The sequence below is a fragment of the Emydura macquarii genome, unplaced genomic scaffold, assembly GCF_026122565.2.
Source record: "Emydura macquarii macquarii isolate MOO-44397 ecotype Brisbane River unplaced genomic scaffold, CSIRO-AGI_Emac_v2 contig_480, whole genome shotgun sequence".
Classification (NCBI taxonomy): domain Eukaryota; kingdom Metazoa; phylum Chordata; order Testudines; family Chelidae; genus Emydura; species Emydura macquarii.
Genome location: NW_027130617.1, coordinates 13,937,023 through 13,964,127, shown reverse-complemented (window position 1 = coordinate 13,964,127; position 27,105 = coordinate 13,937,023). Strand labels below are relative to the sequence as shown.

Here is a 27,105-nt window from a genome sequence, read left to right as displayed (position 1 = left end):
AAGGGTCTAACTAGCTGCAATAACTTGCCCCATGATATTAATAAGATAACTTGTTATGTTTTATTTTGGAAAGGAAAAATTTTCCTGGCATCATACTTAGCTGTGTAGAATATAGAATTCTGCATTGTGTTATGGCCAATTAATAGACAGCAATTGTACTGACTTTCAAAATGGAATTTCATCTCTAGGTTGTTAGCCCACTTAACAAAATCTTTCTGTGCATACACTTCTTTATATAAAGTTGGTTGTACCTGGAGCTTGATCAGTAGCTGATGGGGCTTGTAGTGAGACCTTCCTGACCAGCTACCAGGACTGGACAGATGCTGGGTGCTATAGGAATGGAAACCAAAATGGTAGGAACTTGTGTCCATAGATCATTAGTGAACTACATGGAAAGACAGCACAAAGATACAAGGTCCAACACTTATTATTTTGATGGAAGACTTCACAGCCCACATTTTAGTAATTGGCAGAGGAATATTGCTAGGCAACCTATTTTTAATGGTAATGATTTACATTTACCATACGCTTCACCTTTCATCTCATAGGTTACCAAAGAGCTTTATAAGCAATGGGTCTGCTCCTGTGCACTTTCTCTGTCAAAGCTGTTTAGAAGTCTAGGTAGATAGAATGTAATGATCTAAATTGGAATTTGATCAGGAAATGAGGGATAACACCTCTTCTCTTGTGAATTTTTGTTAGATGTTTAGCACTTTTTTACTTATCAGTCTGTTGCCTGCCTAACGCAAAGGCCCAGATTTGTAAAGATATTTAGGTGTTGCTCTATTCCATGTCACAAAGCCTAAGTGATTTAGATGACTAAATCCCAGTTTGATTTTCAGTGGGACTTGGGATCCCATGTGCCTCAGTCACTTTTAAAAATGGAACTTAACTTCTAAGGCCATGTGTACACTTCCACTTATGTCAGCAAAACTTTTGTTGCTCAGAGGTGTGAAAAAGACACCCCCCGAGCAACATAGTTTTGCCAGCATAAGCACTCATGTGCACAGCGCTATGTCAGCAAGAGAGCTTCTCCACTGACATAGCTACCACCACTCGTTTAGGTGGTTTTATTATGTTGACAGGAGAGCTTTTTACCATCGGCACAAAGCAGCTAAGTGAGCGCTCTTACAGCAGCGCAGCTGTATCATTACAGCTCACTGCTGTAAACTTGTTAGTGTAGACATGGCCTAAGTCATTTAGACCCAGATTTTTAAAGGTATTTAGGTGCCTTACTGCCATTGAAATCAGTGAGAGTTAGGCACCTAAATACCTTTAAAAATCTGGCTATTATGCATTGCAGTTATGAGCAGAGCAATGCTTAAGTACTGTTACAAATCTGAGCTAAGTTGCCTGCATGGTGACACAGTTCTAGAGACTGCATGCCATGAGTAATGATATCTGTTCGGAACCAATGGGAAGTCTGAATAAGGATTTTGCTGTCTTCTTCCTGCATTATTTCTTCTATTAATTTAGTCTAACAGCAATGAGCAGGCTGTCCACAGACAATAAATTACCTGGTTAACCTAGGAAGAGATGGTAATGAAATGTTCAGGGGGACCCTTCCCCTATTTTCTTAAATAGGAGGATTGGATCATCTTTTTTGGGAATGGTCTGAAATTAATGTTAGTAATATTATCAAGTACATATTCATTTTAATGAGATCCATATGGCCTCATCTCTCATTCAATAAATGGCCAATAATCAGCTTTCTTTTTAACTTTGCTTTTTATTTTCCCATTAAAAGTTACATAGATACACTAAAAGCCCATGCAGTCATTAAATTACAGTGTAGCAGAATAGTAAAGATCTGAAACTCTGAAGTGTAATACAATAAACATCACAGAAAGAAGAAAGGAATGTCCCAACATAGAGTTAAAAGTACTACAGATCAAACTAGTTGGGTGTGAGAGAGATGCTCCTATGTTGCAAGCAACCTCAGTTTCCCAAGAGCCTGTTCAGGATGTGTTCCCCAATTTCTAATGCTACCCAAAGCACATGATCAGATCCAGTAGGGCAAAATAAGTCTAAATGTATTGAGTGAGGAGTTTAATGCACAAAGGCTTTTGGGGTGAGATTTTTCAAAAGTGCCTGAGTGACTTAGGCAAAAGTCCCATATCATTTAATTGCTTTTAAAATCCTGCCCTTGGAAACTAAAAGGAGCACTTACAAGATAATAGAAGTTGAGCAAGATTTATATTGTGCAGGTATTAGCTGTAGGTTGTGAGCATATAGGAATATTCGCTGATTTTGCTATTTAATATCTTTGCTCAAACCTATATCCTGGAGTAACTAAACATTTTAAACAAGTTGTAAATGAAGTAGACTTTGTCTACTTATTATTTCCCCAGAAAAAGCAATAGCTCACTTCTTGGATTGACTCCTCCTCCTGCCTGCTCAAAAGTAATAACAAATTAAATTAAAGAAGAAGATCTCAAGAACCTCACAGAGATAGCCCAATACCTTTAAGCATTTCAGTGATTAATACAGAAGCAATTATACAGTTGTATATTCCCCATAGCTGTTTATTTGATTAGTAATAATGTGGCAGCTGTGTAATCAGAACACATACATGGAAATTAGTCAACATCTTTATTATTAATATTGTTAAGAAGATATAATATATAGGTACGTAGAATTTGATTTTATTTCTTCATTTGCTTCATGAAGAAATTTGGGTCCAATTTAATTTACATTGGAAATAGAAGTAATAATTCTGCATTATTAAATTTACAAATATTGGACCAGATCCTCAGCTATGTAAATTAGTGTAATCCACTGAAGTAATGAAGTTTACATCACCTAATGATTTGCTCTCTTGATTATAAATTAATTTTAGTGTAAGTAGAAAGAATGCATTAATGCATAAACATCAATAAATAATAATAATTTATAGAACCTATTCAGGATTTTAAATGTGCAAAGCACATTACAGACATTAACGGGAACTTTCATCATAAACCTGAAAATAGTTGTCTTCTAATGAACTGATTTTAATATTTCTAGTTGGGATTTTTAAAGGAACCCAAGGGAACTAGGTGCACAAATCCTATTGAGATTCAATGGGATTTGGATATCTGAATCCTTAGACTCCTTTCAAAATCCCAATCTCTGTCATTTGACTCTGCAATAGTCAGGCAATAGATAAATAGGTCAATAAATGGAATGGATACATTCTGAAAAGAAAACCACATGGTAAATTAATCCTGTATGCATGAGTGGAGCCCAGATGTTTAGTTTGTCCCCTGTTGAAACATCCATCAACTTCACTGACGTTGCTTCTCATCTCTTGCATCTTAGTCTTGCTCTTCTAAACACCTCTTTCTACGGAGTACGCATGTACAAGAACCATAGGGAGTCTCCACTGGGATCAGAACCTGAATATAAATGGCACACATATAAATAACTCTTCTCCAGCTGGAGTACCCATTAGCCTCAGAAGTATCACAGAACTAAAATCAGTATTCATTAGAACCTGAGAGCACTGAACACCTCACAAGATCAAGCCCATAGGGACCTTTCCTGCCCTCATTGAGTTCAATGGGAGATTTGCTACAGAATTAAATGGGAGCAGGAGCAGACCTATACTGTCTATTCAAAAGGGGCCATGGTAAGAATAGTGAGGGAAGGGGACCCAGATCTGAAGGGATCAAGGAGAGACTAATCCATTCATCTATCAAAAGTGGCAATCATAATATCAAGTAGCCTGATTTTCTTCTCACTTATACCAGGTATGCATCAGTGTAACTTCATCACATTAGCTCCTCAACTGGGCAGTACTAATGGCCACTGAAGGGAAGTTGTACAAATGCTTTATGCCACCTTCCATTCTTGCCCCCTGCCCAATCCCTGAGTTGTGCCCAGTTCTAACTTGTGCCCAGCTGCAACAAAATATCAAAGGGTGTTCAGGCAGCTGAGGAGTTCTGGATAGATTCATAGATACCAAGACAAGAAGGGACCAGTGTGATAATCTGGTGTGACCTCTTGCATAACACAGGCTGTAGTACTTCCCCAAACTAATTCCTTGAGCATATCTTTTCAAAAAATATCCAATCTTGATTTAACAATTGTTCATGATGGAGAATTCACCACGACCCTTGGTAAATTGTTCCTATGGTTAATTACCCTCACTGTTAAAAATTTACACTTTATTTCCAGTCTGAATTTGTCTAGCTCCAACTTCCAGCCATTGGATTGTGTTATAACTTTCTCTGACAGACTGAAGAGCCCATTTTAAAATATTTGTTTCCTATGTAGATATGTGTAGACTGTAATCAAGTCACCACTTAACTTTCTCTTTTCTCATGTCCCTTTTTGGAACCCGCTCCAATTTATCAACATCTTTCTTGAATTGTGGGCATCAGAACAGGACACCGTATTCCAGCAGCAATCACACCACTGCCAAACACAGAGTAATATAACCTCTCTACTACTCAAGATTCCCTGTTTATGCATCCCAGGATTACATTAGTTCTTTTGGCTACAGCATCACACTGGGAACTCATGTTCAGCTAGTTATCCAACACAACCCTCAAATCTTTCTCAGAGACACTGTTTCCCAGGATAGAATCCCCCATCCTGTAAATATTACCTACATTCTTTGTTCCTATTATATACATTTACATTGTCATATTAAAATAAATATTGTTTGCTTGTGCCCAGTTTACCAAGTGATCCAGATCACTCTGAATCAGTATTCTGTCCTCTTCATTATTTGCAACTCCTCCAATTTTTTAATCATCTGCAAACTATCAGTGGTGATTTTATGTTTTCTTCCAAGTCATTGATAAAAATGTTAAATAGTGTAAAGCCAAGAACCCATCCCTCTGGGGCTCCACCAGAAACAGACCCATTCAGTCAAGATTCCTTGTTTATAATTATATTTTGAGACCTATCAGTTAGTACAGCAATGCTCTGGCCACACTCTCTTTTCTTCACCACACAGTCAATATACTGGCCCTACACCATCAGACGGAATCCATAGGAAGCAGTTAAACTAGTTTTTATGGCCCCTCTTCAAGACCAGAACAATACAAATGATCCATACTGGGACCAAGAATTGGCTTAGGCCTGGTATACACTGCCAGCAAAATTCAGCAGCAGTAGCTTGCGAAACTCCCGTCGACTTTGTAACTTCCATTTCGTGTGCCGTCTCCGCTGCACTGCGCTGATGGGAAATGCGTACCCGTTGACGCAGCATTACGCTTTTTGGGGAGGTGGTTTTATTAGATTGACTTCCGGATCGATTGAGCGTGTCTTCACTGCCGCTCAATCAAACCGGATAAATAGATCTGTGGCAGCGGATTGCTGCCATCAGTGTAGACATACCTTCACTGTGGCTTTACTTTCAATTTACATAAGTGAGAAGAGAATTTCTCCAAATCTCAGAAGGTTGGTGATTCAGGCTTGATAGCTGTGTAATTGAGTTACGTAAATTTTATGCTAAATTAGAACTTCACAGGTCAACATCCTCACTAAAAATCAAACTCAACAGAGAAAACAGTAATTCATTCTATTTCATAATGTTTTCCTTAATGGTACATAGACAAATGTTTTTGGAGAAATGAGCATAATCTTGCAATCTGCATACAGGCAAACTGCCCTTAGATGTAAGATTGAACCTTATGAGACAGAGACTCCCTTTTCCCCAAACTTTTCCTTCATAATGTGAGCATTGATCCCTTAATTCTGTTGAACAGAAGTTATCTGACTACTGTGCCTGTTGCAGTGGAATGGGGTTTTTAGATTATTCTGTACATTTAATATTTTAAACATTCCCTCACCTCCTTTTCATTGGTCAATCCCAGTTTCTTCAGGTCTATGACTTGATAATGAATGTTGTTCAAGATGACTTCAACTTCCCCTATCTGAAACCATAAAATAGGCATCACAATTTGTCACACTACTTTCAAACATGACAATCTATTACATTTTTCATTAATTGTAAAGAAAAACAACTGAAAGATCACAAAAGAAAGATGAGCACAAAGAATAAAACAGAGCTGTTTTAGAAACACTTGCACATTATTCTGTAGCATTCTTTCCCTTTTTTTACTACGTCTTCTTCTTAATGCCCTTCACTTCCATTGTCTTTCCAGAAAGTGCTTTGCACTTCACAGGTCGGCATTTTGTGTACATTCTCATTTTTCCAACACAGCTAGCTGCATCTTCAGGCAGTTTCATATTTTACTTAGTTTATCTACCAGTTAGCATATAACTCACATGGGCCTGAACTTCTCAGGGGACCACACTACTATATTTATTTTATGAGCTAAATATTAAACAGTGAAAAAGATACCTGTGGAACTCTCGCCAGGATAAGCATCTGAATATTATTGACAGTCTTCTGGTAAGAGGGTGAATATTCCCCACAGTCAAGTGGCCCAGAAAATGCCTCAAGGACACTTTCGTGAACAGTGTCCCTTAAAAATATTGTTTGAAAGTAAAGATCTAAAATTAGTGATGAAACATTTTATTAATTTTCATTATGCTTGTCCTTTTTCTCTAATTTTTTACTATTGTAATTTTAATTTCCTACATCTTCCTAACAACAGATGTAACACAGCATTTATACTAAGTCCTCTCCCCTGTTCCCATAACTTCTCCCCAATCCACCTACCCCCAATCCTACAATACTGCAAATAATCATTTTATTTAAAGAATTTAACACATTTGATGCAACTTCATATTTTGCAGAGGTGCTCTGTATTCAAATACAAATGACCCATATCATCAGCTGGTGTAAATTGGCACAATTCCACAGTGGATCTACGCCAGTTTGCACCAACAGATAATCTAGCACTCCGAGCCTTATTTTCAGAAGAACTAAACACTCAGAACTTCAGCTGAATTCAATGGGAGCTGTGGATTCACAGCAACTGTGAAAATCAGGTCCAGAGAACTGAAATAAGGCAGTTTTAATTGTAACAAAAAGTAAGCTGGGGTTGCTTTTAGGGCACAGTCTGTGCAGTGCCCACTGCATATGGAAGATCTGTTTGTTTTTAGAGAGAGTATAGGATAATAACATTGCCAGCGGACATAATTCAATACAGTACATACCATACGCAGTCAAAGTCAATATCTTGGCACCCGCCATAGCACCACTTGCAGAACAGTTCTGCACTTAAAACCCTGTCACTTGTCTCAAGAATTGTGGTGTATTTGTCCTTGTAGAAGCCTTCAAATCCAGACTGTGTTGTTTTCTTAAGCTTCAGATCTTTAATTCCAGAGAAAATAAGTGGACAACCTGTGATCCAGAAATATCGGAAGAAAAAGGTGAGCTCCATTCATGCAGGGAGATGGGAACTCTTTGGCAGGGCTGAAGTCAGTTCCATAACCATACAGTGTTCATCCCAAGCTGCAATTTTATGTATTTGTGTGATACTTAGGTATTGTTAAAAATTATTTTCTTCACACATGTAGGTAGCTGAGAGCCAACTTCTAAACATCAGAAGTTAGCATTTGATCCTGAAAGGTGCTAAGCCCTTCCTCTAAAGGAGAGGCACACACCCAATCTAACTTCCATTAGAAGTCAATAAGAAGATCATAGCTTTCTCAATACCGGCCAGAAGATTTCTTGACTTTTTTATTTGAGAAGTGTTTTTGGATAAGAGGAAACTTAAGGAGCTTGACTTGTTTAACTTAACAAAACAAAGGACAAGAGGAGATAGGATTGCTCTTTCTAAGTACATCAGGGATAAACAACCAGGGAAGGAGATGAGTTTTTTAGGTTAAGGGCCAATGCTGCTGCAAGAACAAATGGCTATAAACTGGACATGAACAAGTTTAGGCTTGAAATTTGACGAAGGTTTCTAACTTCAGAAGAGTAAAATTCTGGAACAGACTTCCAAGGGGAGTAGTGAGGGCAAAAACTTAACTTGTTTTAAGACTGCACTTGGAAGGGGAAGTTTAGGGAGGGGAAGATATGGTGACATTGTTTGCAATGGCATATGGCCCATCTGCAACTGCTATTAGCAAATATCTCCAATGGCCAGAGATGCTAGAGGAAAGGGCTCTGAGTTACTACAGAGAATTCTTTCCCAGGTGTCCACATGCTCTAAGTCTAACTGATCACCACATTTGGAGTCAGGAAGGAATTTTCCCCAGGTCAGACTGGCAAAGACATTGGGGCAGGAGGTCACCTTCCTCTGCAGCATGAGGCACAGGTCATTTGCTGGTTTGAACTAGAGTAAATGGTGGATTCTCTGTAACTTGAAGTCTTTAAATCAAGATCTGAGGACTTCAGTAACTCAGACAGAGGTTAAAGAGCTTCTACAGGAGTGTGTGGGTGACTGAGGTTCTGTGGGCCTGCAATGTGCAAAAGGTCAGACTAGATGATCATTCCTACTGGCCTTAAAATCTATGAGTCTATGACCATACTAGGATTTTTCAGATATCAAATCCTTTTGATTATGTTGATAACTGATTTCTCTGAGCAAGAGAAGCTAATTTTTTGTTTGGTCCTTGCTAACAATCAAACCTCTTTCAGGTACATGAATGGTTGATCTATCACAAGGCTTTCTATTAAGATACTTAAGAGTTATCACTAGTGACAGTTGAGAAATATTTCATTTTTTTAAGCACTGGAGAAGCACATGCCCCACATACATATCAATATGACATATGTAAAGCATGCAACACCAACCTTGCAACTACACCAAGATGTCTCCAAAACTGAGACTCTATGGGTCCAAAAGGGAGTCTGTTCTTATAAACGAGATAAGGATAAATTTCTTTCTGCTGGTAGGGACTAGATGGCTCAGGGCATTGGCAATTGGATATAGTCTTTGAAGGGTGCTTATACTCTGAAAAATGATTGTGTAAAAGTGGCATTGTGAGTAGGGATGGTTGAAAGTTTTCCATCAAAACTGTTTTTGACAGATAATTGGGTTTTCAACAAAACAAAATTTTTAATGAAAACTGTTTGCACTCCACATAAAATAATGAGATTCTGTTGCACCATTTTTTGCAGAAAACAAAAAAAAACAAAAAAAAAAAAAATTGGGGGGTATCTGGATTCTTTGGGTTTTTTTGGCAGATGTGATCTGTTATTGTTTTGGGATGGGGGTGTGTTTGTTCTACTAAAAATTGACATTTTTGTATGAAAAACATTTTCTCACCAATGATAATCATGAGGTTCTAATTTATTCTTTCTCTGTGATTTTCACATTATCTATCACATTATCTATCTATCACTTCTTAAGCTCATTACAATAATGTCTGAGCAGCTACGCAATGTTTATCAAAAGATTAAATATCCTATTTTATGCTAATCATATATACAGTATTTGCATTTTCTTTTCAGTTGTTAATGTTGAATCAATTAAATTATTATTTTTTTGGATCACAAAAGCTCTGTGCTCTTTAACATTCAATACATTGGTAATGAAACAAGTTTATGATTGTATTTTTCTCACAGAGCTCTTTTTAGTAGCAGAGCAAAAGAATAGTAGGGCTGCTGAGAGGTAAATTTCAAAGTCTGGTTAGTAGGTGTGTAGGAGGAAAATTAAAAATAGAGACAATTACTTTAAAAAAAAAAGGCAGGAAATGGTTGAAAACCCTGTCTAGCGTTACTCCTCACCTATGCAGGAAATCCAGAGAAAACTGTTAAGAGGCTGCAAGACAGCAAGACTGAGAATTGAAAGTAAGTCATTTTGGTGAGTTTGGTTTTTCTTGCAAATTGTCATGGGGTGCTCCCTGCAGCATGCCCCTTTGTGGCCCTGCAGGTGAAATGCACTCAGCACCCCTCAGAATCTTTCAATCAATTCTCCAGACTTAGGTTGGTTCAAAACATAGACTCCGTTCGTGGGGTCTGATTCATTAAGTCTTTCTACAGACTGTAACTTAACTCACTGGTAACCCTAGGTCACCAGACTCTGGATTCATATAAGAGTCCTAGTCAGCTTTTTGTCCCTCTTCAAGAGACCCACTCCAACTTCCTGGAACAGGGGTAGTGCTTCATATGGTCATTTTCTCAAAACAGGAATCCCCAGCTCTCCTCCTTGCAATGGGGTTGTAAGTTAGCCAGCTGTAGGACCTTAGCTTCTTCCTAAGTGGTCCTTTCTTCCCCAGTTAGTCCTCAGGCTCTGAGGGTTCTGCAGGCAAATCTCCTGCTGGCATTGGTACTGCTATGAGGGACAAGGCAGCATCTATGCTGGTCCCCTTCTCCCGGCTCATGACTAATTGGTTGGCTGAGAGGGGAACCTTGCAACACCCTCTCTGCAAGGTTCCTGGCCTTGGCCCTTAAAGACACAGTGACAGGATTTTCTCCCAAGTACCACTTATTTTTTAAACTGCTTCCATTCTGTCAGTATCGCCTTGGTGCTTGTCTATATATCAGAACTTTCAAAATCTTAAAGGACCATGCCATGTGAGGGGGACCACTACCTTTAGGCACCTCTACCTTTAAGGGACAGACTACCTCATCACACAAACATTTGCAGCTTTTATGCATGTGGTGTACAAAGGTTTGATGATGTGTCTTTAGACACTGAACAACTGAGATCCTCTTTAATGTACTAAAATCAGGAGCTTTCAAGAAAACAATTCTTTAATTTCATTCAGGTTTCTCTCTTAACTTTTGCTAGGAAATTAAAAAAGGAATTTTCATAGAAAGATATGGAAACCAAATCAGTGCTGCTCATGCTGCCAAAAATGTGGCAATAGTTAAATGTGTCCAGAATCATAAAACATCTGTTTCTATGAAAAACCAAGGCCACAATTCACTGGAAATTTGTATCTGACTGCCTTTTCTAATGATTGAAATACTAGAAACACACTCAGAATAAGCTATTCAGAGCTGTTTAGTGTTCACAATTTAAATAGTTTCTAGCCACTACTCCGATACAAATAGTAACAAATGACTCCTTAGCTTCTGAACAACCATAAGATAGCAACAACTTTTAATTGCTGCTGATTGAAGCAGGATTCAAACTTGTAACCTAGAGATGAAAGGTTTTGTAACCTAGTACCCATCCTATGAAACATCCAGTCTACTTCCTGTTTCACAGTTTTATTAAACCTGGAAAGAACTTCTAGTGGGTTATGTAACATGTCCCATTGTATCTTGGCAGGATCATCGTGCTTTACACTATAATGATCTCAGTCTAGTTCCCAACATTACATCTCCATGTCACATAAAACACCAACATATTTGGATCTGATGGCACTCTTCTTGGCAGTCACAGCAATGAACTGGAATTAATACATTCAGATTGGTAGCCAGACACATTATATCCTAATTTACATATACAAATGCAGCCTTATATCCTGCACTTCTTGAGCACTCCAAAACTCTGACTGAAGTCAATGAGAGTTTTGTTTATGCAAGAAATGCAGAATTTGCATGCACACATTTGAGTGTTTACCTGTGAAAAATTGCTTGAACAGAGGTATTGGTGCAATTTCAGAGGTTAAGCTGAGGTCCTTCTTACAATCAGGCCTGATTTGTAATGCTGAAATTGCATCTTTTTAAAAATAAAGTCAAGGCCTATCCATGGGGGTTTGCTGCAAACAAGGTAGATGGACTTAAATTCTATGTTTTTGGAAGAATATTGACTGTTACAGTAATACTAATAGTCAAATTGTAGGCTGTACTACAGTCTATTAGTTTAAACAGGTCATTTTCAGAAGCCAGTTAAGTTCTGTGAGTGTATGAAGTAGTAATGCTTTGTGAAGAATTGTAATTATTATGGGTTCAGGATAACTTTACAAATATAAGGCTGGATCCCACATTACTTGCTCACCCATGATTCTGTGAACAAGGACACAGAATCAGATCCATATTAAAAACTTTGTGTATGCCTCTTTCTTTGTTTTAGCACTATGAAGAACCTTTAACTCCTGCAACTATCCCTAAACCTGTCTATTTTGAATCAATAAAGACATTAAGGAAGAAGTAATGATGCTGTTAGAAAATTATAAATTATTTACTCACCATTCTGACACTGTTCAACTTCACAAAAGCGAATTCCTTCAGGAACAAAGATAAATGAATGGATATGGGGAACTCCATTCTACAAATTTAAAATACATTTGTAAGTAAAACTACAGTGCATAGTAGTATAGCTTTTAAAAAATGAACTGAGAGAAACAATTATGCAGAGTATAAATACTGCATTATACCAGCATTTTTATATACCTTTTCTAGACGCTGCCATGGTGCCTCTTGAATATAGACCTTGACATACACCACATGACAAAATGATGAAATGAAGTGATTGCAGATATCTAGGGCAAATTGTTCTATAGTTTTGATCTAAAAAACAAATACCTTGTTAGAGAGCACCAGGTATGTAATATATATTGCCATATTAGTCTGGATCACTGTAAATGTTTTGGGTGAAAATGGATTTGGTGGACGATATGGATGCCATTCGATTCTAGGTTTATAAAGATAATATCTGTCTTACACCTGAATAGCATGCACTCTAAATTGCAATAGGAACTAAAAAGTCATATTTTATCAGAGATCCCTTATGCGTTACATATAGTAGCATTCACACCGAGGAAAGGACAGAGCAAGCTAGAATCAATGGATTGAGATTTCACTACTGGAACCTGACTCTTAGAAGATATAATGTCAAAACATTCCAGGTGGATGGTCTGATTGAATAATAAGAACTGAAGAAGAATAAAAGCTAAAAATGAGATTGAGTATTTGGTACACAGTATGACATAATTAGGCTATATAGAATTAGGACATTAAAAGACTAGCTGATGAAACTAAACTGAGGGCAATTATATTTATCTTCTTTGTAAAGCACTTTGAGATCTATGGAGGGAAAGCGCTATATAAGAGCTAGGTATTATTATTATTATTGTTGCCAGACAAAAGTCTCTGTAAAAAAACTAAAGAAGGGTCCAAGTTCCAATATTCATATTCAGAACTGCATTCATACTTTCAGAATTGCATTCATACAAAGTTCAGGGGTAACAGATCCAGAGGATCTGGCCTGATCAGATGCAAAAAAGCATTCATGACAAGAGAGATCAGCCAAGCCTTAAAAATGTCTTCAACATATAAAATATAGATTATTCAGATTTGTGCACCAAATACCAGATGAGAAAGTCAATGTTTTGTATAAAGAATTAGTACTGGAAAAAGGAAAGACCCAGTTCAAAATCTTGAAGGGAACGTCAGTGCCAGACTGGAAAGAAGACAGAGGAAGAACATATGAAAGAGAGTAGGCATTTTGATCGCACCCAAACTCTCTTCACCTTTTGCCTGGAGAGGAGCTTCTTGAATTGGGTGAGCTTTGGAAGGGGACAGGACAGGCCAATGAATGAGGAGGAAAGATTGTTTGATGTATGATGACAACAGAAAAGTAAGTACAATGACTACTTCCAAATAAATTCCAGGACAGCATCACAAATACCTATCAGTACAATACTAAATAGAAAAGTTTAAAAGAATACCCCATTGCATTTTGCCAAAGCAATGACAGTGTTCTTCATGGTGTCAGTAGGGATAATAGCAGAATTGTCTCCCTCTGTGTACTCCTTGACAGAATCCAGCCTAAGATGTACACAAGCCTCCACGTCTTTAATGCAGTGTTTCTTGCCATCTCTTCTAATGCGAAGGAGTTTAATCACATTCTTTCCATACTCAGAATTTAAGATTTCCAGGTCTTCATTCTGCAATGAAAACACACACATTTCTGCTCAGTGGAGATCATAGTTATAATGGAAGCCAGAGCCTGGCTTAGATGGATCAAACACCTGTTTCTTTATCAATGAATGGTGATATTTTTATTTTTGTGGTTACCTAGGATAATTACAATAAGTGAGGTAAAGGTGAAGGTGTAAAATCTTGGCAGGAAGAAATAAACCATTTTAAAAAGGTAATATTAGTAGCAATAGCAGTAGTATTTAACATTTATATTGCAGTTGTGCCTACAGACCTCAACTATTGTGGTCTCTGTTTCACTGGGCACTGTACAAACACCCCAGGTAATCTGTCTATAGTGTGGAATAACTGTTCTGCTTGACAAAGATTGATATAACATGCCACTATGGATATTAGGCCTGATGTACCACTGTGTTACTCCTCATATATATTGGCTGTAACTCCACTGAAATCAGTGGTAAGGCAGAAAAACAATGAAGTTACACCAACGTAAAAGTGGAATTACACACTGCTGAAGGAAGCCCATTATTATGTATTTATGTATTTATTATTTTATTACTACTACTATTGCGGTAGTTCCCAGGAACCCCAATCATAGTACTAGGCACTATAGAAACACATAAAAAAGACAATTTCCTGCCCCCAAAGAGCTTACAATCTAAGTATAAGAGAAGAGACAACCAATGAATATAACAAATGGAGAAGAACAAGGCAACTAACCACACTGGGTTGGAAGGGGTTAAAGGACAGTTAAAGCATGCTCCAGCTGGAGACAGGGTTGAAAAGGCAGTGATCCAGATCAGAAGCGGGAGGCTAGGGACTAAGACAGACCTACTTGGTAGACTCCCAACATACATGCCAGAGAAGTCCCCCTGAAGAAATAGGATGATATGTTGAGCTCAGTTGGGGCTGATAGTTTGGTTTCTTTTTCTTTTTACCTTATCTGGGACTAGAAGTTTAGAGAGGAAAGCAGGGGTTGACCCAGGAAGGATAACTCAGAGGGCCCCCTCAGAGGCCAAATGCTGTTAGCCCTCCTAGGGCCCTGGGTCAGAGCTTAGTGGACAGGGCAGACCTGATCTCCCCTACCACTGCCTCCACTACTGGAAGGGTGCTGACCACTAGGCCATGTGGCCCATCAAGCATCCTATTACAGAGACAAAAGAGTTATCATGTCTCTCTCAGCACGTTGCTCAAATACTTGAGTAACAAAGACTCCAGGCTGTAAATCTGAGGGTTTGTCTATATGGCTCCCCAGTGTGGAATATGGGGGTGTCTGATGGGGTGTCTCCCCACACTGGCATTTAAGGAATTAAGAGCAGCCCTAGGGAGGTTGCATGGAAGACAGCCAATGGAAGAGAGGCTGGGAGGAACAACCAATTAATGGCCAGGAGACCCATATAAAAGGAGCTGCAGAGCAAAGCAGAGCAGTGACTGCCTGAAGCTGAAAGAAGGAAGGCTGTGCCTCCTGCAGGCTGAGAGGCCTGCAGCACTGGAGACAGTGTTACTGATGGAAGTGGGTGGTAGCAGGCCTTGAAGATGGCCAGAGAAGGTGCTAGGGCTGGGGGAAGTGGCCCAGGGAGACAGCAGCAGGGAAAGAAGTTTGAGATGCAGCAGGAGGCTGCAATGCACAGGATCCCTGGGCTCGGACCTGGAGTAGTGGGTAGGCCTGGGTCCCTTCCCTTTCCCCCACTAGCCACTGGGAAAGCGGCAGAATAAATTGCTGCAGGTGCCACTGAGGAAGTGGTGAATGAGATCCTGCAGTAGCCACTAGTGGCTGGATTCCTAAGGAGCCAAAACTCCCCCAGAAGCAGGGAACATGGATTGTGGTTTGGCCAGAGGGCTAGAAGATGCTGCAGATCCTAACAGCTGCGGGAAGGGCCGCAGGTGAACTGGGAGGAATAGTGACAGTGCGCAGATTGTGGAGGTGGGTGTTGGCTCAAGCTAATCCCCAGACAACCAGCAGGAGGCGCCACTCCAGTGGTGCGTGCTGCAAATCCATCACAGGGGTGAATTGCAGCGCGCACTAAAGTACTGCACTGTAACTGCTTTGTGTAGATCCTGCGAGCGTGAACTAAAAGGTACTTATTTTGTATTAATATATTCCTGTCTGAAACAGGACTACATGACTACACAGAATTTGATAGAGTGGCTCTGGATTTATCTCCCAGTAGATGAGATCACAGTCTGTGCCTTGCTCTGGAGAATTAAGCTGCACCATTGGCTCAGACCTACACTAACATTTTCTGGTTTGCCCCTGGAAATTCATGACTTCACCATGTCAAAAGGAGTCAAATTCATTTAAAATCTCTCCCCATATTTGTAAAGCAAAAAAATATAAACAGAAGCAGTAGGGACTTGCATTATTTCAAAGCTACTAACTCCTTGAAACACACTTATTTCTTCTGCAAGGTTTTTCTTTCTACATATTAACTTCATTTTTGTTTTTCTAGTTGGCATTTTTTCCCAGTTACCTTTAAAAATTTATTTATGACATTAAGTAACCACTGAGGTTTTAGTGACAATCCAACTAAGTATTTAAAATAATGTATTATAATTATTATTAGTTATTATTTCAGTGTCCATAGTGAGATGAGTACTTTACAGAAAAGATGTAAATGACAAGTCCCTACTCCCAAGATCCTACAGTCTAAGTGGTACCTAAATCCCCTTAAAAGTAAACAAATATACAGTACAAGGACAGGCAAATGTTGGAGAGTTACAATTATTGGTAGAAGACAAGGGAACAGGGAGAAGAGGAGAAGGTGGAGGGGCTCCTTTTCCTTTCCCACTGTGGTATAGTCGTTGTTATTGTCTGTGACTGAATTTTGAGTTAATAGAATTGATGTCTGTTTTTATAACTTTTAGTACTTGATTTACTAGCTGAAGATTTAAAATTACTAGCATTTTGTTTGGGTAGTTTTGAAGGTATTGTCTAACCATGGTTCCATCCTGCAAGCTACTGAGTGTCCACAACTCTCATTGACTTCAGTGGGACTTCAGGACATTAACACCTTGAAGTAGGCATTCAGTACCACAGAATCTGGCACTTTACGATCTGATCCTATGAAAAGACTCCATTTGATTTCAATGGGTTTTGAATAAGCCCTCTAATGAATAAAAAAGAGACACATTCTGCCCTCATTACAGATAACTAATCCTTCAATTCTTTATTCAGATAAAACTTTATATGAGTGAAGACTGCAAGCTAAGATCCTAAATGCCATGTTAAATTCCTGGGAGACTTTTGACAGCCCATTCCCTTGATATAGAATACCAATTATGAGCAATTATGGAATGTTGAAGAATGAACAACTGAATATTAAATACTCATTTAAACCTTCTACTAACTGAATACTCTAATATATAATCTGTTTTAAACCACACACTCATCTTCTGTGCAAGAGGAAATTTTAAGCAACCATGTCACTTCAACTCCTCACTGTATTTCATAACACACAACATCGAAACCAAGTAACCCTTGAATATTATTTAGCAATTGGCTTGAACTACCAATGAAGTAATGCATGTGGCCTTCTTGGTCAATTATCGATAGTTTGAAAGAAAAATCCTATTACCCTTTTCTTCTTAAAATCTTTAATCTTCTCAACTTCAGCCCTAATTGCAAACGGATCTAGGCAGATGTGCTCCTGTGCCAATATGCAGTACCAGTGAAGTCAGTGGGGTTCACATCATTTTGGAGGAGTGGGGTCTTAGTTAGCTGTCTCTGAACACTTAAATGCCTTAAGAGTCATAGAATTGTTGTTGCATTGCTAACAACCATGATTGTCTAACATAAAAGTATACTTGAATGGCAAAAATGTAGAGGCCTAAGTGATGTGATGCCTCCTAAATCTTTTACAGCAAACACAGGAGAAGAATTTCCCTGAGCATAATGTCCCCTGTTCCTCAGTATGCCTATGTCAGCTTTCCATCTTTTTATGAACACAGTTATTTTCTCTAAATAACAGTTAGATATTCTTTTGTATAGACTGGAGAGTAAGCCTTTGTGCTTAATGGGTAGTGTAGTTTTCAAATTCCATCAAATTTCTGCAAAGGCTTGCCTTTTTACGGGGATACGTTGAAAAATGTCTTAAATGTAGGTATTGATATACTGGAATTTTTATGTCATTTGTGGATTGTTGTATTTCATCAAATGTATTGTCTTAACACAGCTGTTTGAATTTTAATATACCTAGAACTTCCCAAGTGTCAAAACTTCCCAGGCTTTTCCTGCGATTAAATTCTATATTGTTTAGTACGGGCGTTAGAGATGATGGTATGGAGTTACTTTCTAAATAAATATCATAAGTTTCTGTTGTTGCTTTCATAAAAGGGTGGTTACATATTGATTTTGGCCTATAGGATTCTTCATCTAGGGGATCCTGAGGCATTTGATTGCACAACAATGAGCTTTTTCTATCTCTACTAGTGCTTTTCAAGGTTTGGTGCTAACCAATACATTAGGTTTCTTCTTTGACTAACATGATGATAGTGCATCAAGTTTGATAGAGCCAATCTTCCCTTTTGCCACAGCCTTAGTAAAGTAGATTGTTTAACCCTGGTTTTTTTATTTCCCTGAATGAATTTGCTTATCATGGATTGCCATTGATCTAAGAGATTTCCTGGGACTAAAACAAGGAGTGTTTGGAAAAGGAAGTTAATTCAGGGTAAAATATTCATTTTAACTGCACAATTTCGCCTAACCATGAAATTTCATATTTTGATCAATTTTCCAGATCTGTTTTGGTGTTCTTAATCAAAGGAATATACATAATATTATACAAATATTGCCATCTTTTAGAAATGTGTATTCCCAGGTATTTTACTGAAGAAGTTACATCTTTGTATTAATATTTCTCATTCATATCTTTCTGTAGATCAGAATTCACACCTATGTCCAGGAGGTCTGACTTGTAATTTATTTAAAATCTTGACACTTTGCCAAATTTTAAGATTTCCTCTAGCAATTCCAGTAGAGTATGAGCTGGATTTGTAACAAATATCATGACATCAACTGTAGATAAAGCTAATTTGTTTCCTGTTTCCTATTGTAATTCTATTTATTTTAGATTATTTCTGCTCAGCTGGGTGAATGATTCCATTACCATGGCAAAAAGAAGAGGTGATAATGGGCATCCTTGGTGTGTCCCTCTAAATAGGGGGAAAAATTCTGATAGATACCCATTTACTCTTCTAGTAGCTTATGGGTTGAAATATAAGACTGAAATCTAATTTTGAAATTTACAGCTTAAACCAAACATATGTTGAGTATCTGTTAAGAACTGCCAGTTACTCTTTCAAAAGCTTTTTCTGCATCAGAATAGATGGGGCTTATTGGTAGAATCTGCAAAGAAGATCAGGTCTAAAACTCTGTGAGCATTATCTGATAGCTATCTGTTTAATATAAACCCTGTCTGGTCTCTGTTAATTTATCTATGTAATATTATTTTAAATCTGTTGGGTAGGACAGAAGCATAGGTTTTTGCACCTTGGTTTAATAAGGAGAGGGGCCTGTAAGATGTACAGCTGGATGAGTCCTTGCAAGGTTTGGAATTATTACAATTTGTGCTTTTTTCTAAGTATGCAGAATCTATTTTTCTTCTGGTATTGCATTGTAGATATCTGTTAATTGTTGAATTGTTGTGCTCTAAAATAAATTATAGAATTCTGGAGGAAATCCATCAGGGCCCAGGGTTATACCATTTTTAATTGACTTAATAACCTCTAAGAGTTCCTTTGGTGTAATATCTTCCTCCAGGGCTTCTAGGTCTGGGTTTTCTAGTTTTGGTATGTTAACTTTAGCTAAATATTCTTTTATCAGCTTATGGGTAATTGACTTTGGGGAGTAATGTCTCCTATAAAAGTTTGAAAAAGCCTTGCATATATGGAGCTTCCCATATTGGAGATATAATTTTATTTCGAGTTTTTTTAATCTATTAGCTAGTAATCTATCACTTTTGCTACCCTTATCATAATAGGCAGTGGAAAAGACTGGCTAGTGAAGGCGAAATAGAGCTCAGGAACAGGTTTGTTCAGTTGGAAAATGAAGGGACACAGCAGGCAGTAACAGAAGGTGTGAGGGTAAGTAAGAAAAGAAGAAGAGTGGTTAGTCCTACAAGAAAGCCAGAGTTCGGAGCCCCAAGAGGATAAAGGATGACTCGCAGAAGATTGCAAGTGAAAACAAAAGCCAAGAGGACTTGCTGCCAGAAAGAACAGATAGGGGAAGGCTGGAGAACACCAACACCAGGAAGAGGCAGGTCTACATGAATGGGGACTCCCTACTAAGAAGACAGGCCTGTCACCAGAGCTGATGCAGAGAACAGAAGGGTGTGTTGTCTGCCAGGAGCTAAGACCTGAGGCTGAAGAGGATCCTAATGAGAGCTGGAAATAATCCAATGACTGTCCTTCATGTGGGAAAAAATTATACAGCTAGATTCTCGCTGAAACGCATCAAGGAAGACTCTGTGAGGCTGGGGAAGATGCTTAAAGAAATGGAGGCTCAGGTGGTCTTCAATGGGCCCTGTCCCTACAGGAGAAGAGCAGAGGCAAGACAAGATTATGATGATCAATAGGTGGCTCCAGCAAGTGTGCTATAAGTAGGGCTTTGGAATGTTCAGATACTGGGAGGCATTCATGGACAGAGGACTGTTCTCATGGGATGGACTCCACCTGAAGAGGGATGGAAATTGACTTCTGGAATGGAGGTTGGCCAACTGATATAACGAGCTTTAAACCAGGAATTCAGGGGAGATGGCTAGGAGCTGCTCATGTCATCTCCATGCCTGATTCTAACATGGAGCAGGAGGAAAATTAAGTAAGAGATGATACAGCCATGGAGCAAAGAACAACAGAATGTAGGAGAATGGACATCAAGAGGAAATATATTGCCAATACCAATGACACTAACAGTAAGGTAGGCAATACTGGCAATAGAATGATTGTACCTGATTGGGTGAGGAATCTGGGCAATGCTGAGCAGAAACAATTAAGATGTCTGTACACCAATGCAAGAAGCCTGGGTAATAAAATGGAGGAACTAGAACTACTGGTGCAGGAGGTGAAACCAGATATTATAGACATAACAAAAACATGGTGGAATAGTAGTCATAATTGGAGCACAAGCATTGAAGGGGATGTGTTGCTCAAGAAAGACAGAAATAAAGGCAAGAATGCTAGAGTAGCACTGTTTATTATAATAAGATAGACTGTAAAGAAATTAGAAGTGATAGAATTGATAAAACAGAATCTATTTAGGTCAAAATCACTTTAGGAAAGAAAAGTAACAGAGGCTCCACTAGAATAGTGCTTGGGGTCTGCTACAGACCCCCAGGATCCTATTTGGATATGGAAAGAGACCTCTTTAATATTTTTAATGCTATTAGGAATTGTGTGATTATGGGAGACTTTAATTTCCCAGATATAGATTCGAGGACAAGTGCTACTAATAATGATAGGGTCCAGATATTCCTGGATGTGGATAGCTGACAGATTTCTTCACCAAATGGTCATCAAACTAACAAAAGCTGATATCATTATAGTTTTAGTATTGGTAAGTGGCGAGGACCTCCTAGAAGAGCTGATTGTAGAGGACAGCCTTGGGTTGAATGATCATATTTAATTCTAAACATGTTTAAACTAAATGGAAGGATAAAAAAAATCTGCAACTAGGGCACTTGATTTCAAAAGGGCAAACTTTAAAAAATTAAGGGAATTAGAGAAATGGACTGGACTGAAGAACTCAAGGATCTGAATATGGAGGAGGCTTGGATTTACTTTAAGTTTAAGTTGCAGAAGATATCTGAAGCCTGCATCCCAAGTCAGGGGACTTGCAGATCAAACTGGATGAACAAGCATTTCAAAGAATTTATTAAGAGAAAGCAGAAAGCTGACAAGGAATGGAAGATGGGAAGGGTCAGCAAGGGAAGCTACCTCTTGGAGGACAGAAAGTGTAGGGAAAAAGTGAGAACTGACAAAAGCCAAGCAGAATTTTGGGTCATTGCAAAGGGAATTACAACCAGTAATAAAGGTTCTATAGTCTTATATATAAAAAGAAAACAAGGAAAGAAGAAGTGGGACCACTAAGAACTGAGGATGGGGTGGAGATTAAAGGTAAACAAACCAGGCTCAAAGCCTTAACTTTGCCTCAGTTTTTAATAAAGGTAATGAGGAGTTTAGGGATGATGGCAGGGTGGTTAATGGGAACAGGGATATGGAAGTAGAAATTACTACATCCAAGGTGGAAGTCAAACTCAAACAGCTTAATTGGACCATATTAGGGGGGCCTGATAATCTCCATCCAAGATTATTAAAGGAACTGGCATGTGAAATTGCAAGGCCAATAGCAAGGATTTTTAATGAATCCATAAACTGAGGGTTGTACCCCATAATTGGAGATTTGTCAGTTTTAAGAAAAGGGAAAAAATGATCCTAGAAACTACAAGTCTGTTAGTTTGACCTCAATTGTATGCAAGGTCTTGGAACAAATTCTGAAAGAGAAAGTAGTTAAGGACATAAACCTAAATGGTAATTGGGATAAAATATAGTAGTTTTACAAAAGGTAGATTGTATCAGGCCAACCTGATCTCTTTCTTTGAGAAGATAATTGATTTTTCAAACAAAGGAAACGCAGTAGATCTACTCTATTTGGATTTCAGTAAGGCATTTGATATAGTTCCACATGGGAAATTATTAATTAAATTGGAGAAGATGGGGATTAATATGAGAATTGAAAGGTGGATCAGGAACTGGTTAAATGGGAAACTACAAATGGGTTAGACTGAAAGGTGAACTGTCAGGCTGGAGAGAGGTTACTAGTGGAGTTTCTCAGGAATCAGTCTCGGGACCAATCTTATTTAACATTTTCATTCACGACCTTGGCACAAAAAGTGTGAGTGTGCTAATAAAATTTGCAGATGACACAACATTAGGAGGTATTGCCAATATGGAGAAGGACCAGAATATCATAGAAGATCTGGAGGAACCTGAAAACTGGAGTAATAAAAATGGAATGAATTGTAATAGTGCAATGTGCAAGGTCATGCACTTAGGGACTCATAGCAAGACTTTTTGCTATAAGAGGGGGATGTATCAGTTGGAAGTGACAGAAGAGGAGAAAGACCTTTGTGTATTGGTTGATCACAGGATGATTGAGCCACCAATGTGATGAGGTCCTGAAAAAAAGCTAATGTAATCCTAGTATGTATCAGGTGAGATATTTCCAATAGAGATAGGGAAGTGTTATTGGCATTATACAAAGCATTGCTGAGACCTCATCTGGAATACTATGTACAGTTTTGGTCTCCCATGTTTAAGAAAGATGAGTTCAAACTGGAACAGGTGCAGAGAAGGGCTACCAGGATGATCAGAGGAATGGAAAACCTGCCTTACGAGAGGAGAATAAAGGAGTTTGGCTTGTTTAGCTTAACCAAAAAAAGGCTGAGGAAAGATATGACTGTGCTCTATAAATGCGTCAAAGGGATAAATACCGAGGGAAGAGTAATTTGCCATTGATGAAACCAAAACAAATGGATATAAACTGGCAATCAACAAGTTTAGGCTTGAAATTAGACAAAGGTTTCTAACCATCAGAGGAGTGAAATTCTGAAATAGCCTTCCAAGGGGAACAGTGGGGGCAACACACCTAATTTGTTTCAAGACTGAGTTTTCTAAGTTTAAGGAGAGGATAGCATGCTGAGATTGTCTACAATGGCATGTGGCCCATCTGCTACTTCTAGTAGCACAAATCTCCAGTGGTCAGAGATGGGACACTATATGGGGAGGGGTCTGAGTTACTATAGTAGAGTATTCTTTCCCAGGTTTCTGGCTGGCGGGTCTTGGCCTTAAAGCCTACGAGTCTCTATAGTTGTTTTGTGTATCTGGTTGCCCATTCAGCTTTTTCTGTTTGTAGTATATCTAACTTGCTTCTGGCTTCTGTTCATTTTTTATATCTTTTCTGTGATTGATTTTTCAGAGTAATTTTTTAAGTTTTTCAACATCATTGAGTAATGTTTGTATTTCATCTTTTCTAATATTAGAATTCTTTGTTAATTAAACTGTCCCTAATCAATACTTTGAAGGCATCCCATAGAGCACTTCCAAAAATCTGCCTAGCATTCTTTTCCTTAAAATATTGCTTAATTTTATCTCTGGTATCTTGAACTCTTTTCTGGTCATATAGAAGAATGCTGTTTAATCTCCATCTTTTTATTTTAGATGTGTCTTCCCAGTTTCTAATAAAAAACACTCTGGTGCATGATCTGCCCAGGAGATGCAGCCTTCTTGTGCTAACATTGCTGTAATTAAAGATCTAGAGATCAGAATTTTATCGGTTCTTGTACATTCTATGGAGTATTGAAAAGGAGTAGTTTCTTTCCTTTGAATTAAGACACCTCCAGGAGGTACAGAAATCATGTTTATTCATTAGAGCAATTAATTCTGTGTCTGATTTTCTACCCTTTATTATACTGCCGTCTGACCTATCTAACCTCTGGATTAAAACACAGTTGTGGTTCCCTCCAGTATTAATATCTCCTTCTGTAAAAGCTTCTAAAATCTGACAGAATTTTCTGAAAAAAAGGCATTTGACCTTAAATACTTCCTAACTTTAGCATTCTATCACCAATTATACTTTTAACTCGTAGACATTTGCTTTCATTATCTATATATTTATTCTTTAACTGGAAAGGTATATGTTTGACAGAATACACTTCAGCTTGAATATGATTAAAATGTGTGATTAACAGCCTGTAAATACACAGCATACTACAGTTTGTTAAAGTGCAGTTCTGTTCTGAAAAGTAACACTGTGATGATGGCATCCTGGGGTTCCATGTTTATTGTCTCTTAATGATTTCATTATCAAATATGCTCAATTTATTGGTAAAAACATGTATCTCTTGATTGCCACACTTGCAAATTCAATCTGGGATCTGAGACTCAAGGTGAGATTTTTCTTTTTCATGCATCATCAGGAGTAATAAAGGTCCTTCAGGGCAAATTAGGCTCCTACTGACATCTGTGATCCCCATTGCCTTCTGCAAATTTTCATAGGTGTAGCTGATCATAAATTTACTAAACAATTCTGATGAAGCACAAGAAAGAGAATAGAATCTAGCTCATGTTCTCTTAGCTCATGTGTTAGCTCTGAAAGACAAGATATAAAAAGCAATAAAAATGATTTTCTGTCACTAGATGTGACACAGACAGAGAGAAGACCTGTTGAATAAGACAGTGTCATTTTTCTGCATAGAATTGCACTGCAAACTATTCTAAATAGCAATGGATGTGCTTCAGTGTGTCTAGAATAATAAGGGCCAAAGTCAGACCTAATGTAAGTGGATTTAATTTTGGTAACTTCAATAGAATTAAACCAATGTATACAGGTCTGAGTGTTGCGTAAGTCTTATGTTTCCTCTGGAGCAAAGCTGCGTAGGGCTGCCATCCACAATAGCAAAAAGAGAACACTGACTCACTTTGAATATGTTTCTATTTCATATATTTTTGGAGTACATATTTTAAAATGTTTTCAACTGAAGTTTATTTTCATGGATATAATTCTCTATTTGGCAGACCCTGCTGACTCAAAGCTCTCATATAACACATAGCAGAAGGGGCCAGAGCAAAAATGTGTTCATATGCATTGTGTGACCTGAGTCATGAGGTTCAACTAAAACATTTTATTTTAATAAAAATAGGAATACATTGATTGATCTGCAGCAACACAGGTTAGCTAAAAGTTTGGCTAGAACAAGAAGCCCCTATCAATTTTCAATGCCTTCTGTGTTCTAGTCATACCTTCCACACAGTTAAAATATTGCTAAGGAATAAATTGTAAACTCTTTAGGGCAGGGACTGTCTTTTTCTGTGTTTGTACAGCACCTAGCGCAGTGAGGTCCTTGCCTAATACTAGGGCTGCTTGGTACAATAATACAAATAATAATGATATTATAATAATGGTATAGTGCCAGTAGAAAATATTTTAAAGTAAAATTATTACATTAATTATTACATTAAAATCATTACATTAATATGGGCCATATTCTGCCATGCTTACTTATGCTGAGCAGTTTTTAATCTGTGAGCAGTGAGAGTACTCTCACTGGAGTACTCACTGGAGCTAACTTTCACTGGAATCTCTGACTACTTCTTCAGTAACATACTACTTGATGGCCTAGTATTTCACTGCCTCCTGGCATAGACATTTACAATTGTGCAACGTGGTTGTAAAATGGTATCAGATCAACATGGTAGCAATTTGTACACACTGTAAACAGATATAAATGACTATACAAGACACAAGAAAGTGGAGAATCAAGCCCAGCCTAAGTATGGGTTGCAAAATCTAATCTTATTGCATTTTTGTCCCTTGCTAGGTGTAACTCATTTTGCGCCTTAGCCTTTCTGATTTTGTCTCTACATGTTTGGAGGAACAATGAAATAATAGATTTCATGATTCTAAGGAATCATGAAACCAAAGGAAAGGAAGGAGTCAGAGAAGCAGAACAAGGACAACAGACTTCAAAAAAGCAGACTTTAACAAATGCAGAGAACTGGTAGGTAAGGTACCATAGGGAAAAAAGGAGTTCAGGAGACAGGCAATTCAGGCAGTTTCTCAAGGAGACAATATTAAAGGCACAACTGCAAACTATCCTAATGTGAAGAAAAGATAGGAAGATTAGTAAGAGGCCAACATGGCTCCATCAGGAGCTCTTTAATAATCTGAAATCAAAAAGGAATCCTACAAAGAGTGGAAACATGGACAAATTGCTAACGAGGAGTACAAAAGAATTGCACAAACATGTAGGGAGAAAATCAGAAAGGCTAAGGCACAAAATGAGTTACAACTAGCAAGGGACAAAAAGGCAATAAGAGGTTCTTTAAATACATTAGGAGCAAGAGGAAGATGAAGGAAAGTGTTGGTCTTCTACTTAGCAGGGAAGGAGAGCTGATAACTGATGAGATCAAGAAGGCTGAGGTGTTTAATGCTTATTCTGCTTCATTCTTCACTAAAAAGGTTAATAATGACCAGCTACTCAACACAATTAATATTAACAACAACAAGGGGGAAGGAACAAAAGCCAAAATAGAGAAAAGGGTTAAATAATATTTAGGTAAGTTAGATGTATTCAAGTCAGCAAGGCCTAATGATATTCATCTGGAGGTACTTAAGGAACTAGCTGAAGCTATCTCGAAACCATTAGTGATTATCTTCGAGAACTCATGGAGAACAGGTGATGTCCCAGAGGACTGGAGAAGGGTAAACATGGTACCTATCTTTAAAAAGGGAACAAAGAGGACCCTGAGAATTATAGAACAGTCAGCCTAACTTTGATACCTGGAAACAAATTGGAACAAAATTATTAAACCATCAATTTGTAAGCACCTACAGGTCAATAGGCTGATAAAGAACGGCCAGCATGGATTTATCAAGAACAAATCATGTTAAACCAATCTAATTTCTTTCTTTGACAAGGTTACTA

At 38.1% G+C, this 27,105-nt stretch overlaps 1 protein-coding gene across 1 annotated transcript; it reads right to left on the bottom strand.

Annotated features, from left to right (window-relative positions):
• Positions 1–1,720: 1,720 nt before the first annotated feature.
• Positions 1,721–13,656, bottom strand: LOC137146794 (uricase-like). Its single transcript, XM_067538278.1, has 7 exons — positions 13,417–13,656; positions 12,140–12,256; positions 11,936–12,014; positions 7,060–7,246; positions 6,299–6,422; positions 5,784–5,867; positions 1,721–3,377 (listed from the first exon to the last, which is right to left on the bottom strand). Exons 1-7 carry the CDS (start codon positions 13,654–13,656, stop codon positions 3,297–3,299), a joined length of 912 nt encoding a protein of 303 aa, XP_067394379.1. The 3' UTR covers positions 1,721–3,296.
• Positions 13,657–27,105: the final 13,449 nt, after the last annotated feature.